The following is a 14,772-nucleotide window of genomic DNA, read 5'->3' as shown; positions in this document are numbered from 1 at the left end:
ACTGTATGAGGCTTTCTCTCGTTTCATTCTTTGTCCAATTTCCAATTTCTTTTTGATAAAATACACTTTGCTGTTGAGCTTAACGGTCATATTCTGTACTTATGTAGTTGTCAAATTGTTATTGTGAAAGGACAATTTAGCTATTCTTTTTAGAGCTAAATTGTCATTTAAAGTGTCTTTCACGCCCGTTTGGTTCATTTGGCCTAGACTATAGAAAAGAAAAAAAAAAAAAAAAAAAATATATATATATATATATATATATATATATATATATATATATATATATATATATATATAGTTGCCCACAGTGTGTTGGTCTGTCTCTCAATACTTTTGGATTTCCTGGCACTCTAGTTTTTAGCAAATGTTACTCAAACAAGTATAAACAGTGTATTTATTTCCCTGGCAGATTAATACACGTTTCATGATTTGGTGAGTAATTATAACAGCAGCATGGTGTGTGTGTGTGGGATGGTTTCATAATAAACTACAGTGTTTATGTTCATGTAATGAGGGAGCGTGTGGCTCGCTGATGTGTTTTTAATAGTTCTTGAAAACAATCAAGCTTTGGATACATAGACAATATTTGTTATGATCAGTTTGTTGTTGGTTTTCGTGGGATTTGTAGACAATCAGAAAAATAGAGAATATCAACAGACTTATTCTTTAATAGAGGGGTAATAGAGAAGAGGTTCCAACTCTGTCTAATTGACACCACAAAGCCTCTCTTTAGCTCCAAATAAAATTCTGCTGTCAAGTGTTGACAGCAGTGTTGGGCTGTAATGTATCTACAAGTAGCGGCGTTACTCGTGTAACTCCATTTCTCAGTGTGGTGGTTATGTTGCGGTTTTTCTGAATCAAATAGCTTTTCAGTAGCAAAGCCCTTTTATTGATAATGTAGCAAGGTAGTAGTGTCCACAAGCTTCATTTCTCAGAACATTTCTGAAGCTCAAGCACAGCAGATCTTTCTGCCCTGGTCTGAAATAAAACTAAGGATCAATATGTGAAACTATCGCAATACATGGATGTATATGCGTGGCTATAGAAGCACTTCCATATGACGATGACCTCATGTAACCATCCTTGGGCTGATGTCTACAACAAGGGAGTAGCTTCTGATGAAGCTACTTTTGCTATGTTGGTGTAGCTTAGGTTGCTACATTTCTGCGAGAGTAGCTTTAGTATCGTGAAGCTTCACTTAATCTGGACTTACCTTGAGTTTAGCTCACTGAGCAACAGTGCCCAGGCACATGAACTGACAGATCAAACATTACATTGAGCTGTCTCCTTATCTTTGTTCAGACCTGAGAAAGCTAGAATAAATGGCATTTTCAAATCTGAGGTTCAGAAATTCAGTAAATTTCTAAGAGAGTCATTTATGTGTCAAATGTCAGCGGTGGCACTGCTCTGGTGTGACAGAAAGATTTTTCCCAATAAATCCAATTAATGAATAAAATGTCATGTTGTTATGAGAATTTATAGGTTGGGTTGTAGCATCATTCTAAGTATTGATAGCTTAGTTCAAAACCATCAACCTCTATTCATCTTTCATTTTATTCATTTTATTCATCAGTTCCCTAAAGTGTCAGGGGCATGGACGGTGCATATTAGCTCTCCTCTGTCATGTATTTGGCCTTAAGATTGTGAGCCTTGACTCAACACCCAACTAACATGACCTGCCTTGCTAAAAATATATGTAAGATTAACACTTGATAAGAGTGTAAACTCAAAATGTATTTGAATCCTTACCTTCTACTTGTGCCTTTTGAAATTCTTTGGTCTTAGAGAATCCAACTGTAAACAAACAATAACCTTAATTTTGGCCACCTGTTTGTCACAATTCAAGTATGACATATTCTTAGGGGGTATAAATAATGCAAACATTGTCTAACTATGATCTGATTTTTGAGAAGAATATGGATCTTACCCGCAATAACATTTAAGACAACGGTGCAAACAGCTTTTCCATACTCATTTGTTGCAAAACACTTGTAGGTGTCAGCATCCTCTGGGGTAACCTTAGGAAACTGTTGAAATGCAAACAGAGTTAATGGCATTTTTATCATCACTAAAAGCAGCATGTATTGCAAATCGTCTTCATTTATACCTCATACTGTAAGTGCCACATGTAAAGCTTACCTCAATGGTATGTTCGTGAGATGCCTCATCATACTTTTGCTGGCACACGTCAGGTTTATAAACTATTTCTCCATTTGCTCTGCTCCATGTCACAACAGGCATGGGAGTACCCACTACTATGGCCTTAAAGACTGCAAATTTACCTGGAATAGGAGAAAATTATGATTTTCTTATCAGTGACAAATTATTGATTGCTGTATTTTTTGTAAAAATGGCTGTTACACGACATGTTTTCATACTTTAGCCACATGAAAATGATCAAATCAAATGTTTTTATTGAACCTTTGGAATGACCTGAGATGGTTTTTGGTGCAATTGTTTTTAATTTCAATTTTGAGATGCTATTTGTGGGAATGTGTTTTACTTTACTTAAAATATATCTTTTTTTACATGTATAGTAGCTGCACATGCCTCTGCACCAGTAAAGGAGTGTCACAACATCAGTATAAAATGACATGACTGATGGCAACTTTCGTTAACTTTCGTTCAAAATGATAACTGATATATTTTATCGCCCACTTCCACAGGCGTCAGGAGCAATTAGGGATTCAGTGTCTTCCTCAATGACACTTCAACACATAGACAGGACTGATCCACCAACCTTAGAATTAATGTCTGTATACATTAGCCTACATTTCATATATCTGAAAAATAATTTTCACTTAGTTTTTTTTTATATGTCAGAGTCTGAGAATTGAGGAATTTTTCATTCCCAAGAAATGTTGTTTTTCTATGAGGTCTTCATGTTGCTTGTTGCTATTTCTGAATTAGGTGAAACAGTTTGACCTAAAACATCGGTGCTTGTTCAAGTATTGGAGATGGGGGAGTAAAAATGAATTCATCGTTTCTCTCAGAGACAAGAAGACGTACCCTCTTGAATAGTCAGAGCGATGGGTTTGCGAGTGAAATCTGGAGTTGACATTCCCTCAGGAAGTTCCTCCATATACTGCGTTATCATGACACCGGGCACTTTGGACTTCCTCTTGATGCCTAATCAAATTCAAAAAAAATTAAAAATGAGAAAAGCAGGATGTAGGTAAGATGAATGGTAAGAAACATGATGTGCAGTGATGAAATTTAAGGGCAGAACTTGGAAAATACTAAAACTCATTTATATAGTTTATCCATGAAAACATGAAAGCAGTAATGACTTATTTTGAGGAGCCATCCTCAAATCAGTGAACTGAATAAATACAGTGTATATGAAGAAAAATAACTTTTAAGAAAGGCTTACCACTGTATTCAGATTTAGTTCAATCGTGGATGATAAATACAAATACAGCCCAGGCAAATTACCCAGTAAACATTTGTCAGTGTAAACTTCACACATAGTCATATTCAAACATACATGTCAAGTGTTCAATCAGGAAGCAACGTGTTTGGGGATAAAAATGCCACAATAATGGATTAAACTTCTAAAGACTTCTATGGCTAAGAAAAGACAAAATAACTACCTAAAGGTGAACTCAGTCCAGTAGTTGGTGTGATCATTTGTATGAGCTTAATCCTTTTTTTCCTACATATTTAGGAGTATTAAAGCATTTTCTGTATAAACTGAGTGTCGTATAAAGAGGAATAACGGAAGCAAGTGCAAATGTTCTGAACCAAATTAGCATGACTCTCGCTGTCACCTCAAACCTGACCCTACCAGAGGGTTACTGTGCTTGCTCTTGTATTTTTCAGAAACTCTATTGTTCTTTTTGCAAAAACACAATAGAAGTGAGTTTACATTTCCACCTACGCTGCATCTCCTGTGCTCTGGCTTTGCTTTGCCGCTGTATTCTCCCAACAAAGTTAACATGGAGCTCTCCCACTGGATTAAGAGTGCTCATAATGAGCAACGCTGTAAGAACAACAGTAGGGTCAGAAGTCTAAGAGCTTCCCATAGGGACTGTGACTCTGTAATTTATGCATTAAGACAATATTCCAGTTGTCAAAAACCTTATTTTTAAGGCAACTGTGTAAAGGAAAGCTTGGCCAAATTTTATGTATTAACATACTCTCCCTCCTCTTGGGCTTGTTGATATTAGTAGTAAGTGCTTGATCTTGATATAAACATGCACACCAAGTGATTGTTTTTTATGTAAGTAGCAGGCCTAATAAGCTGAGAGTCGATAGTCAGTGTGATAATAAATTCAGTATTCTTGCTATAAACATAAATGTTTATGACATTTATGTGAGTGAAAACGTTGAGTTAATCTGAATACGGACAATTCATATTCATTGTTAAATTCATTGTGGTCTACATGAAGATGTTTCTCTTTGGTGTAACGTTAACATATATTAATATGTATGAAGCGTGTCAGGTACAGTGTAGATCTGTTTATTTCCAATAAAGTACTAAATGAAGTTGCAAAAAAAAAAATTCTGAAGAAAAATAATATTAAAAGATTACGTCTGACTCAGAGTTGTTTTTCATCTCTCATTTCTAGAGATATAAGATATTAAAAATAAAAATGAACCATATATTAAAACCTTTATATTTATCCACTAATTCTCAGTCAGATCACTGGTTCATATTATGTGTCCACAAAGCTCAAGTATGTGGTCTATTATACATTAAAAAGTACATTTCACTGTTTTTGTACATTCTCAGTGCACCTCATATGAAGCCTTATGCAAAATTTAAACGTTAATGTAAGTAATACTGTTGTTTGTGTTTATAACAGTCAAGTGAGGCTGAATAAATACATTTAATAACTATTTTGCCCACTCTTCAGAAAGCAGTTCATTGCCACTACGGTTGTTTTAGGAGATGTGCTATGTGCCATGTGGACATACGAATGTCTCTAGAGTTTACTGGCATGAGCTTCTATAGATGATGACAAAAAAATGTTTTTTAGATATTTAGACATTTAGATTTAGACTTTTCATTTGAACTTCACATTTACTTCCATTATATTATATGATTGCAATGAGGCAATTTGCCTGTAATAAATTATATTTTAAGAAGTCTATGATATGTACGTATGTACGGTCCTGAAGGGTGACATCAAGAATTAATTAAACCTTCTATGCTCCTATTTTACACTATACATTGCATATTAGTCTTTCCTCTGAGCACAGTTCAGTCTAATTTTGTGAGCAGGAAAATTTGGCCTGAAGTGTTGTGTGGGTGCAGGGGTGTGGGGGAGCCCCACCCTGCCCTTTGCAGTGGCCAGGTCAGCAGGGTGCAGATGATACGGGTCCAACTTGGCTCTCACAGTGAGGTATTTAGAGTGTGTCTTTGGAAGAAGGCATTAATGCAGGTTTAAGTCTTTTGCAAAAGTCCCATATGAAGACCAATATGAACTAACCCACAGCAATCTCGAGGGGGGCATCACCGACTGCTGATCACAGAGGTTCACCTGGTCCAAGGGTTCCTGGTCTTTAATTATTTTCACTTGGCACGAAACACCTGTAACAGGCAGAGTATTAACTATAGAATATGTAGTTTATGAAATGAGTATGGGGTGGCCCAGTATTTTGCAGTCCGAAGCACACTGGAGGTAAATTGCTTGCGGCAGGTGCTACTGAACAGTACGTTCTGTATGTTGCAGAGCACTGATGACATCACATGGGTTTTGCTGCTGTCAACAAGCTGTATGTTCACGCTGGAGAATTGCGAGGATGACACGGACATCATTAAAAGCAATATGTTTGCATGGAGGTATTGATCAGGCTATTAATGTAGAACAGCAATTAAGACTGCATGTTTAAGCCAGGCATTGATTTCATGGGTCAGTCAGCAGAAAGTATTTTTTTATGGAGTATAATTGGCATAAATTTGGCACAAACAGATCTTGTCATTCCTGAGCAGAATTAACATGACTTATGCGCGTGATAGATGCTGTGTACAAATATCTTATTTTTGAACAGGTCTTGACAGGCGTCAGATGGATAAGCATGTACACGGGCTGCTATCACTTATAAACTGATGCTTTTCTATTCAGTCCTTGTCTGAAAAGCCTGTGGCTGAACACAGTGCTCCTGTCGTGTTTCTGGAACAGTTGCACAGGAAGACTCTTCATTCTGTGTAAGAGGTCTAATAGTTGTAGAAGATGATTTTTAAAGTCCCTGCTTTATTTCGATTTTGCTTTTTCTTCATGGTTACGCGACTCCTTTTGTGGCAGCTGGGCGTCATGGTGATAAATTGTTACCAGAGTAGGCGTTCTTTAAAAAGGCAGTGATTGAAATTGAGCAGTTAATCAGAAATGAAAGCAGTGGATAGAACTTTTTTTTTAAGGTGTTCTCCAATACTTTCTGTTGTTGATTTTTTTTTTTTCATTTGCTCTGTACAGTGTGATTTATTCAGCACTAAATGCAGCTGTAATAATGCATCATTGACTGGTACATGAATGAACCTGATGCATTTTGTATCTTTATGTCACACATCGGTGTCCACAGAGCTACACAGAGCAGGAGAACAGAACGCTTCAATTCAGTGCTGTGCTTTCCTCTATTTATTGCTCTGTGCTTTCGTCTTTTTCATTTCTTTTTGCTTTTTAAGTTTGTGTTTTTCTCATTTCATGTCTTTTATGTCTTATAAAAACACTTTGAAAAGCCTTTGTGTGTGAAGTTTTACAAATACATTTGCTTTGCTAAATTATTAAATGAGGGAATGATTAAAAGTACATTCAGAAAGCTTTTCAAAAACCGCTGACTCTCCGACACTGTTGTTGCCGGGCAGTGTCGGAGAGTGTTTATTCTCATCACTGCAGCTTCAGCCAGTTGCCATTGTCAGCTGTTTAGACTTTGACATAACTTTGCAGTTATTTGGCACTTAGCTGTCCCAGTTTGTAGCTGGAGAGCGCATAGAGTAAATAATAACAAACTCTTTTCATTTGTTTATGAAATTATATTCAAACACTGGCTTAAATTGTCCTGGACTACATTAGATAGATAGATAGATAGATAGATAGATAGATAGATAGATAGATACTTTATTTATCCCCTACGGGAAATTTGTTTGTCCATTAGCTCATTGTTGATGATAATAATAATAAAGAAAACAGTTAATAATAAATAAATTAGTCACAGTATTTAATGCTTGAGAATTACTGCAGAGATGTCACCGGTTTTCTTTTTGTGGTTGTGAACGAATGACAGCTTGCCTTACACGTCTAATATCCTTCATTGTCATGTTAAAAGGGAATGACAAGTTTCATCTGTGATTATATTAAGCAAGTCTGATAACTCAGAGCATTGCATACTTGTGTTACCTCAATTCCCTCCGATTATTTGTCACAGCGATACAAGAAATCAAAAGCTGTCGAGAGCTGTGTGAAGCTTACGGCTTCCAGGGGTCATGGGTGTCATTCCAGCTGATTAACTTGAGACCTCGATGTTACGTATTAACTTGATGGCACATGGTTCTCGGAGACCTGCTTTGAACTGCTAGGATCATAGAAATTGCAATTTTGTATCTGTGGCAGTCGCGGTTGTCCCAGTGTGGCGAAGGAGAGCAGAGAAACTGACGAAAATATCAAAGCAGCACAGAGAGGAGAAACTTAAAGAGGTGACTCAGTTTGCCTTGGTGTTCATGGTATAAAAATACAACCTAGAAAATGATTTGCTTATAATCTTTTTTACTGATACCAAAGTCATGCTGTTTGCGGTTCATCAGTATTAACTTGAATTTACAAGTTAATTATGTTTAAGCTTGAATATTTCTTTCTGCGATTTTTTATTTATTTATTTTTTTTAAGGGGGCACTGGGGTGGCAAATCAGATTAGTTAGATTTATGTGAAGTCATGCCACCCCTGGGAGATGTTCCTATAGAGCAAGTCCACCTATTGAGACTGAACTGTGCCAACACACTATACAGGACTAATCAGTTGGACATGAGTTTAAAAAAAAGTGGCATTTTTGCTGTAAATCACGAGATACAGTAGACACATGGCAATCAACCGCAGTGCCCTCTAGCAACAGTCTGCAGCCAGTATTCATATGGAGGTTGTTGAAAATGTCACAATGAAATGCATCCGTTGTGACACTGAAAGCTGAATCATCCACTTTGGATGACACCTTTCAAGGAGTGATGAAGGTCACATCACACATGCAACTCACCCAACATGGAGTCATGCACTTGCAGAAGGTGAATCGTTTGTGTAATTTGATTTCTCTTTTTGCTCGCATACCTTTGTCGTCTGGGTGAACTCCCTCAGAACCGTCGACTTAACACGCAACGTGACAGCAGGAGAGGGAACAGGACAGGTAAATATTAATCCTGACAAAAGCACCATGGCAGGTTGGAACTTCGACAGGATTACGGACACATAATAAACATGACACACCACAGAATACATCATATAACCCAGGAATGGGAAGCACAAACACAGACACAACTTGAGCAGAACAAAATCTTCAGAGACACATCACATAACAAAAAAGTTGTTAGTCAAAGACAAAATATAATACAGCATGTTAGCAGTATGGTTACAGCAGCATCTAAATAGTTGTGCTGTGCAACTGCTGATTAGACTTAATTTCAAGCTCGCACAGGCATTTCCTCATGGCTGACATCTCAGGATGATTCCTGCGCAGTGCTTGAGAGAAATTATGAGCAGATAACTTTGGACAAAAGCAATTTGTAGGAAAATAATTTCAAATAAGCTTCCACTTTGTCTTCTACCAGACAAAGACAGCATTTCATTTTCAATTTCCTCTTCAGTTGTGGCAGCTGCTCGTAGCCGTCGCATGAAGATTTTGTCGTTCATCTTGTTACCGTCATCTACGTGCCAGTGTTGTTCTTCACACTCTGAAGATTCTTTGTCTTGACATGTATTTTTGTCACCAAAAGATTTGATTTTTCTCAACATGCTCTCGTTCAGTGATTCATGCTTTATTTGCATCTTCTGTCATCGGTGACGCCTGCGATCATTTATTTGACCGACATCTTCATAATCACATCCTTGGGAAGCAGAAGTTGATGAATGGTGTGGTCAGTGCTGCATTCAAACTTGTTGCTGCTGGTTATGTTTTTTTTTTTTTCACACCGCAACAGACAGCATCTGCATTCTTGTCGACAGAAAAAACAAAAAACATCTTTGCTGTTGTGTTTTCGTGACATCATCGACGACATTATACTGGGCTGTAATTTAGAAAATCGTAAATACTATGTAGACTGCTTCCACTTAAGAAAAGAAAAAGCTCCGGTGCTTTTCTTCATTTTCTCTGCAGAAATGTTCAGCACTCAGCATAATATTTTCATTCAGAGGTCTTTGGTATTCCACGTCTTCAGAAAATGTGCATTTTCCACACAAGACACTGACCTTATGTAATCACTGATGTGGCCATCTTCTCAGGTTGTTTCTCTGTCTGCCAGCTTTTGTCTTTTCTTCAGTGCAGTGTCACATGAATTACTTCGTATAAAGATTAGTCGTCAAATGAATCCTGTTTATCATCATTCCTCGCAGAAGAGGAAATTACAGGTGGAGACAGCTGCAATACCAAACCCCTTGACTGACCTAATAAGAGGGGGCGTCCATCATTCTGCACTTACCTGCCTGCCCAGCGGCAGTTTGATCGGTCACCTTTGACCTCTTCCACATCTTGGCGTCCTCTGGAGCTCTGCTGATTCACAAGGCTCTGAAGTGAGAAAGAAAGAAGATAAAAGAGGAAATCTTTAGCAGAGCATATGAGCATGGCTCAAAGGCAAATCAGTGATTTTGACTGACACTCTCCTCGAGTTTGAGGTGTCAGTCTTTTTAACTTTTGGATCGGTCACGCTTTTATTTGCTCATTCTCTTTTTGAAAATTTAAGCGAATGCCACTCAAAGAGTCTGGGATTTATTTAAAACTTTTGAGAGGAAATTCAGCATGTCACAAATGCTCAGATGAAGCACAGTACTCTGCTGCACTAGTGCAGTTGCTCTAACCAGTCAGTAAGAGGCAGCAACCTGTGTCATTTACAGTGTCTGTGGGCCTTAACATGGGATGCATGTGTATCCCAGAAATCTTTCCCAGGCATGTGTTAATTAAGCAAGGAACCTGTTGAAGCCTTTAATAAACAGGTTGAAGTTAGGATTAATGAGTTAGGCTCAGTTTTAAAATTTACTTTACGCACTGCTACAGCTTCGCAGTCCTGATTAATAATATCTGACCTATGGTACAGTTTAAAAAATATATGTATTAAGATGAAATGCCGTGTTTTAAATTACGTCTTCACAGGCTGTAGAAAAAAAGATGCAGATGCAGCGCTCCACCACAATTTACACTTGATTTAAATATATATAAAGTATATCATCTAAAGACTTACATTATTTTTCAAATGGAACCAAATCTCAGCCCTGGAGTTAGACAGAGAAGCATTTGTCCATCACAACCATTATATGGAGATACAGGAAGGGTTTAACATGAAAGTCCTCAGGTGTAATGAGACACTGACGAGGATCACAAGTGACTCGTATTGCACTTGTTTAACTGTGTCTACATGAGTCACAGCCCCTCTCTGTTATGAAAGGTCACATGCATCACTTTATGCCATTACTATATTTTGTTCTTGTAAAATTTGACCTAATGACTCGAGTGAAGAGTTCTTAAGCTTCTCATTGGACAGGGGCTTGAAGTAGGAGTGGTTATGGATGGGCAATTAATATTATTGTCATTATTACTTTGCAGTTGAACAGATTTTCAGAAAATGTTGTTGACATCGAGAGGTGAGTCCTGTTTGAGTCCGGTGTGAATGTCATTGTGCTTTTGATATGACCTAACATGCTAATATTACTAATTCCGACAGTTTACTTTTTTTTTTTTTTTTACTTTCCCCCTGGCAACCCAAAATACTTGAACTATTCTGGATATTGCAATTAATATTAATATCATTAGATTTATTGTTGTTATACCTTTGCAAATGTTATGATACAAAACCAGTCATAACCAGAATGCTTGATTTTGTGTGGAGCTTGTTTTGCATGAAAATGCTCTAATCACTGTTGATCTGATAATTCCTCTTAGTTTATCATGTCTGTCTACTGCAATACCTACACACCTGATATGCTGCTCCCTTAAGCAAAGGCGTGCATGTTTTTTAAGTGTTCAAACAGCATGTGCACTCAGCCTGCTGCTCTTAACCTTTATAGACTCTGATATCTTGGTTCACATTTTAAGTATTTCTCTATAAGCTTCCACACGTTCATGACTAAATCAGATAACATTTTGGAGGGAAAAAACTTCTGTGATTACTATTTACTAAGAGAATAAGACTCAAACGCTAAGATAATGTGTGATCATGTAAGACGATTGCTCATCATAGGATTCAGTTTGAAAAGAATAGAGTCTCAGAGCCTTTAAATAAGTAGAAAAATGCTTAAAAACTGAAAGGTCTGAGGACTAACTCAAAACTTTGCCAAATACTGAACAGTTAATATTTCTCCTCATATTATAACTATTTAGTCTTGTCCTGATGTCAAACTGAAAATAAAACCTGTCATCTTGGAAAGTAAGTGTTTTATTTTTAGTTGTACACATGCTCTAGCATATGTTCAGAAAGGTTCTGGGCTCCAGCAGCGATCTTGGCTCTTGGTGTGTCTGGAAAATGAACTACACAACACATATGGTAAAAGCAAAACAGCCTGCAACAGGAGACATTCTGGCAAGAGGCCCTTTGCATTAAAGGAAACCCACTGCGCTTCCCTCCCACTGGATAGATTACTGTTTTAGCTGATTGCATTTATAGTTTAATGTTTGGCTGAGGCTCTCATCTGTTTTAATGAAAGCTGACTTGTGAGGGAGGGAACATTGTGGACAAAATAACATAGATCCTGAACATCTTTCCCAGTCACTGTCCCTGAGATTTGTGCTGCGGGCCGCATTACAACACTTCTGTTACTTTAAAAAAAAAAAAAAAAAGAATTTAAGCAAGTATGTAGGCAGGCTGGCTGTCACTGCAGGCAAAATAACAAGACGACACCAAGCTTAGAATTAGAAACGGTCTATCTGAGACGTTGGACCACTGTAGCAGAGAGGATATATCCACAGCTTTTCAGCCTCAGTCAACCTGAGTTTGTACCGGTACTCGCCTCTGCATATCTTTCTTTAATGCTCTGCTGTTGATATCATGTTTATATATATCTCATGTTGCTATGTTTTGCACATACTGCCACAAATGTTTTCCCTATTAAGATATTAGTATCTTAATCAAAAAGATTCTTCTCCCAATTGTTTGCTGCTGTCGTATTTTGACAGTTTGTCACATAACTACTTCCTCTTCGTTCCTCACAGACATGAACAGAATCATAAGTGATTCATTATCTGTCCCTGTGTGGTTAAACCCTACGATAATTGACTGTGATTACATCACATCTTTTGACGTCATTTAAACTTCACCATCTTCTCGTCTTAACAAAGATGCCAGTGGAGTTCTTTGAAGAAAGAACCCAAAAAAAAAAAAAAACAGGCGCTGGAGCTGCTGTGCGGCAGACAAATGAATTCTGCCTAATGTGTTAGTTGTACGTGACATGTCTGAGTGATTCAGCCTCCCTCTACCACAGATGACTGCACCACTGACCATGTACTTGGCATCTGGTAGCTTCTCGAATGTCCCTCACTGCATTTCTCCACAGCACACGTCACCCACTGCAGCTGAGTGTTCAAGACAGAAAGTGGCTTCAGCTGTGTAACTCGCACAAAACCAGGCCTGAAGACGAGGCCTCTTTCGTGTCAAATGAGCGCTAATGGTGCTATTTGAACTTCCCAGTGGAATCGCCTATTTGTTTGATTGCTGGAGGAGAGCTGACAAGTTGATGCCGTATATGTTTTTCAAAGCATGCTTCAGCTTCAGCATGTTATGTGTGGCAGTTGGTTTTGATCAGTCTGTGTATACTGTGTGTCTCTTCTGGTCTATGAAGTGTAATTGCATTGAAGATAATTTGATTCCTATAAAAATAGATTTTGCATGTGCGCGATGTAAGAAACGAGTGCAGGGACAAAAACTACAACATGAGCAGTATCAACCACAACATGTGTATTTCTTTGGTGTAAAAAGAAAGCTTATTTTCTGCCGAAGCACAACCCACTCCCTCCATGCAAGTGTCTGAATCTCAGGCTCCATATTGATTTGATACCTCCATCTAAAGTTAGTCATCAGGCAGCAACCTTGCAGCTCTGACCTCACAGCTATGATCCAGCTTCCCAGATTTAAAACCAGCATTCAAACTGAGAAGCCTGCATGCCTGGCGAACAGGATTTCATGCACCAACACCAAATCTGTTTGTATCTCTATGTAACTAAATCCTGCGCAGTCTTTAATGTATATCTAAATGATTAAAATAGCAACGCACTCTGTAATTTGAGCAACTGAAATTAGATAGCACATAAAGTTCTATTTACTGTAAGTCAGTTTATTATTCTTTAATTACACACATTCAACTTTTTGTAGAGGAAAATAGGAGCATGTCTTCATTACACTTGTGCAACTACAATTTAGGTTATTTTTTTACTGCAACTATTTGTGCACCTGTTCACCGAGTGCTGACGTCTTTCGGATGCAAATGGGCGACAGCACGCATTGTATATATCCTGAAGTATGTTCGCAGGGGCTGACTTACAAGAAATAGGCTGAGTGTAATCCATTTCTCCTCTCTGTTCAGTGCATTTTCTCATCCAGCCTTCGTCTTTAGGGCCACCTACCTGCTCACAGTCCTCAGCGCTCTCAGCTCTGTTCCCTGTCAGGCAGCAGTCTGGTCACACTGTGCAGCCTTCTTAATTTTTTCTATGTAATAGATCTGTCCAGCAGTGTGCAAGTCGGTGCCTGATGCTCCTCTACTGCCTAGAGCCAGTGACTGCCAAAAGCTGTTTAGGCTTTTTTGTATTTGTGGTGACTCCAAAGACATTGGAGGTTGAGTGGGCGGTGTAGCAGGAGGGCACCGTGGAAGGGTGGGTCAAAGAGCAGGTTAAATACCTCTTCAAGAATTATTTGTTCCCATAAACCAGATGTATTATGAAGATGAAGTTTGTTTGTTTACAAGCCTGAAGTCTAGATACATCTGAGTTCACAAGCTTAAGACGTGAATAAGTTTGTGTGTAAGTGTGCTGTAAATTTTAATGTTGTACTTTTAAAGTTTAATGTACTGATTAATAAATTGTTGTTGAGTGATTCATCATGGAAATAAAGAGAGCAACCAAACTCATGTTGTTTTTGTTTTTCCCAGACACATTTTTAAAAGAGAATCGTTAAAAGCACATGAGGTGCAGCATGTCAGACAGTAGACACATGATGAATGATCCACCTGATTATTTCAGGCCACTCAGTGCAGTACACTTTTATACAAACCTGTAAATAAGAGTTCATCAACATCAAACCCATCCAAACAGTTTGGTAGATGTTTTCACTAAAATTAACATTTGTTTTTGTGCAGGGGTTTAACATTATATTCAATGGAAGTGATACATTCTTGACAAATGGGACATATTAATTACCATCCTGTCAACTTTAATTAACAAAATGAAGAATTTCTAAATGGCCAGATTTGACAAACGAGTGGAAATATGTAACTGATGATGTTTATCGGATGGAGTTTCACATCCAGGGCAAAGTGTCCTCTTTAAGGCAGAACTATGCAGGCAGTAATAGCCCATTAGAACTGAAATAGCTATTTATCACGTAATAGTTAACAATAGGTCTACTCAGTCATTTTTATGTGGATTTGGCT

At 37.9% G+C, this 14,772-nt stretch overlaps 1 protein-coding gene across 4 annotated transcripts in view; it reads right to left on the bottom strand.

Moving 5' to 3' along the window:
* The window catches only part of LOC130186276 (immunoglobulin-like and fibronectin type III domain-containing protein 1), a 30,966-nt gene extending 17,065 nt beyond the window's left edge, over positions 1-13,901 (bottom strand). For 3 of the 4 annotated variants that reach the window (XM_056403219.1, XM_056403241.1, XM_056403251.1), the window contains exons 1-6: positions 13,751-13,901; positions 9,624-9,709; positions 3,010-3,129; positions 2,140-2,282; positions 1,928-2,027; positions 1,750-1,794 (exon numbers count right to left, since the gene is read on the bottom strand). In XM_056403219.1, the coding sequence (XP_056259194.1) occupies positions 1,750-1,794; positions 1,928-2,027; positions 2,140-2,282; positions 3,010-3,129; positions 9,624-9,672 (457 nt within the window). In that variant the 5' untranslated portion in view covers positions 9,673-9,709; positions 13,751-13,901. Of the gene's footprint in view, positions 1-1,749; positions 1,795-1,927; positions 2,028-2,139; positions 2,283-3,009; positions 3,130-9,623; positions 9,710-13,668; positions 13,688-13,750 lie in introns of those variants that run through there. The other variant, XM_056403229.1, reaches the window with a different exon arrangement.
* Positions 13,902-14,772: the final 871 nt, after the last annotated feature.

The sequence above is a fragment of the Seriola aureovittata genome, chromosome 2 (genome assembly GCF_021018895.1).
Source record: "Seriola aureovittata isolate HTS-2021-v1 ecotype China chromosome 2, ASM2101889v1, whole genome shotgun sequence".
Classification (NCBI taxonomy): Eukaryota; Metazoa; Chordata; class Actinopteri; order Carangiformes; family Carangidae; genus Seriola; species Seriola aureovittata.
This window is presented reverse-complemented; position numbering and strand designations above follow the sequence as displayed.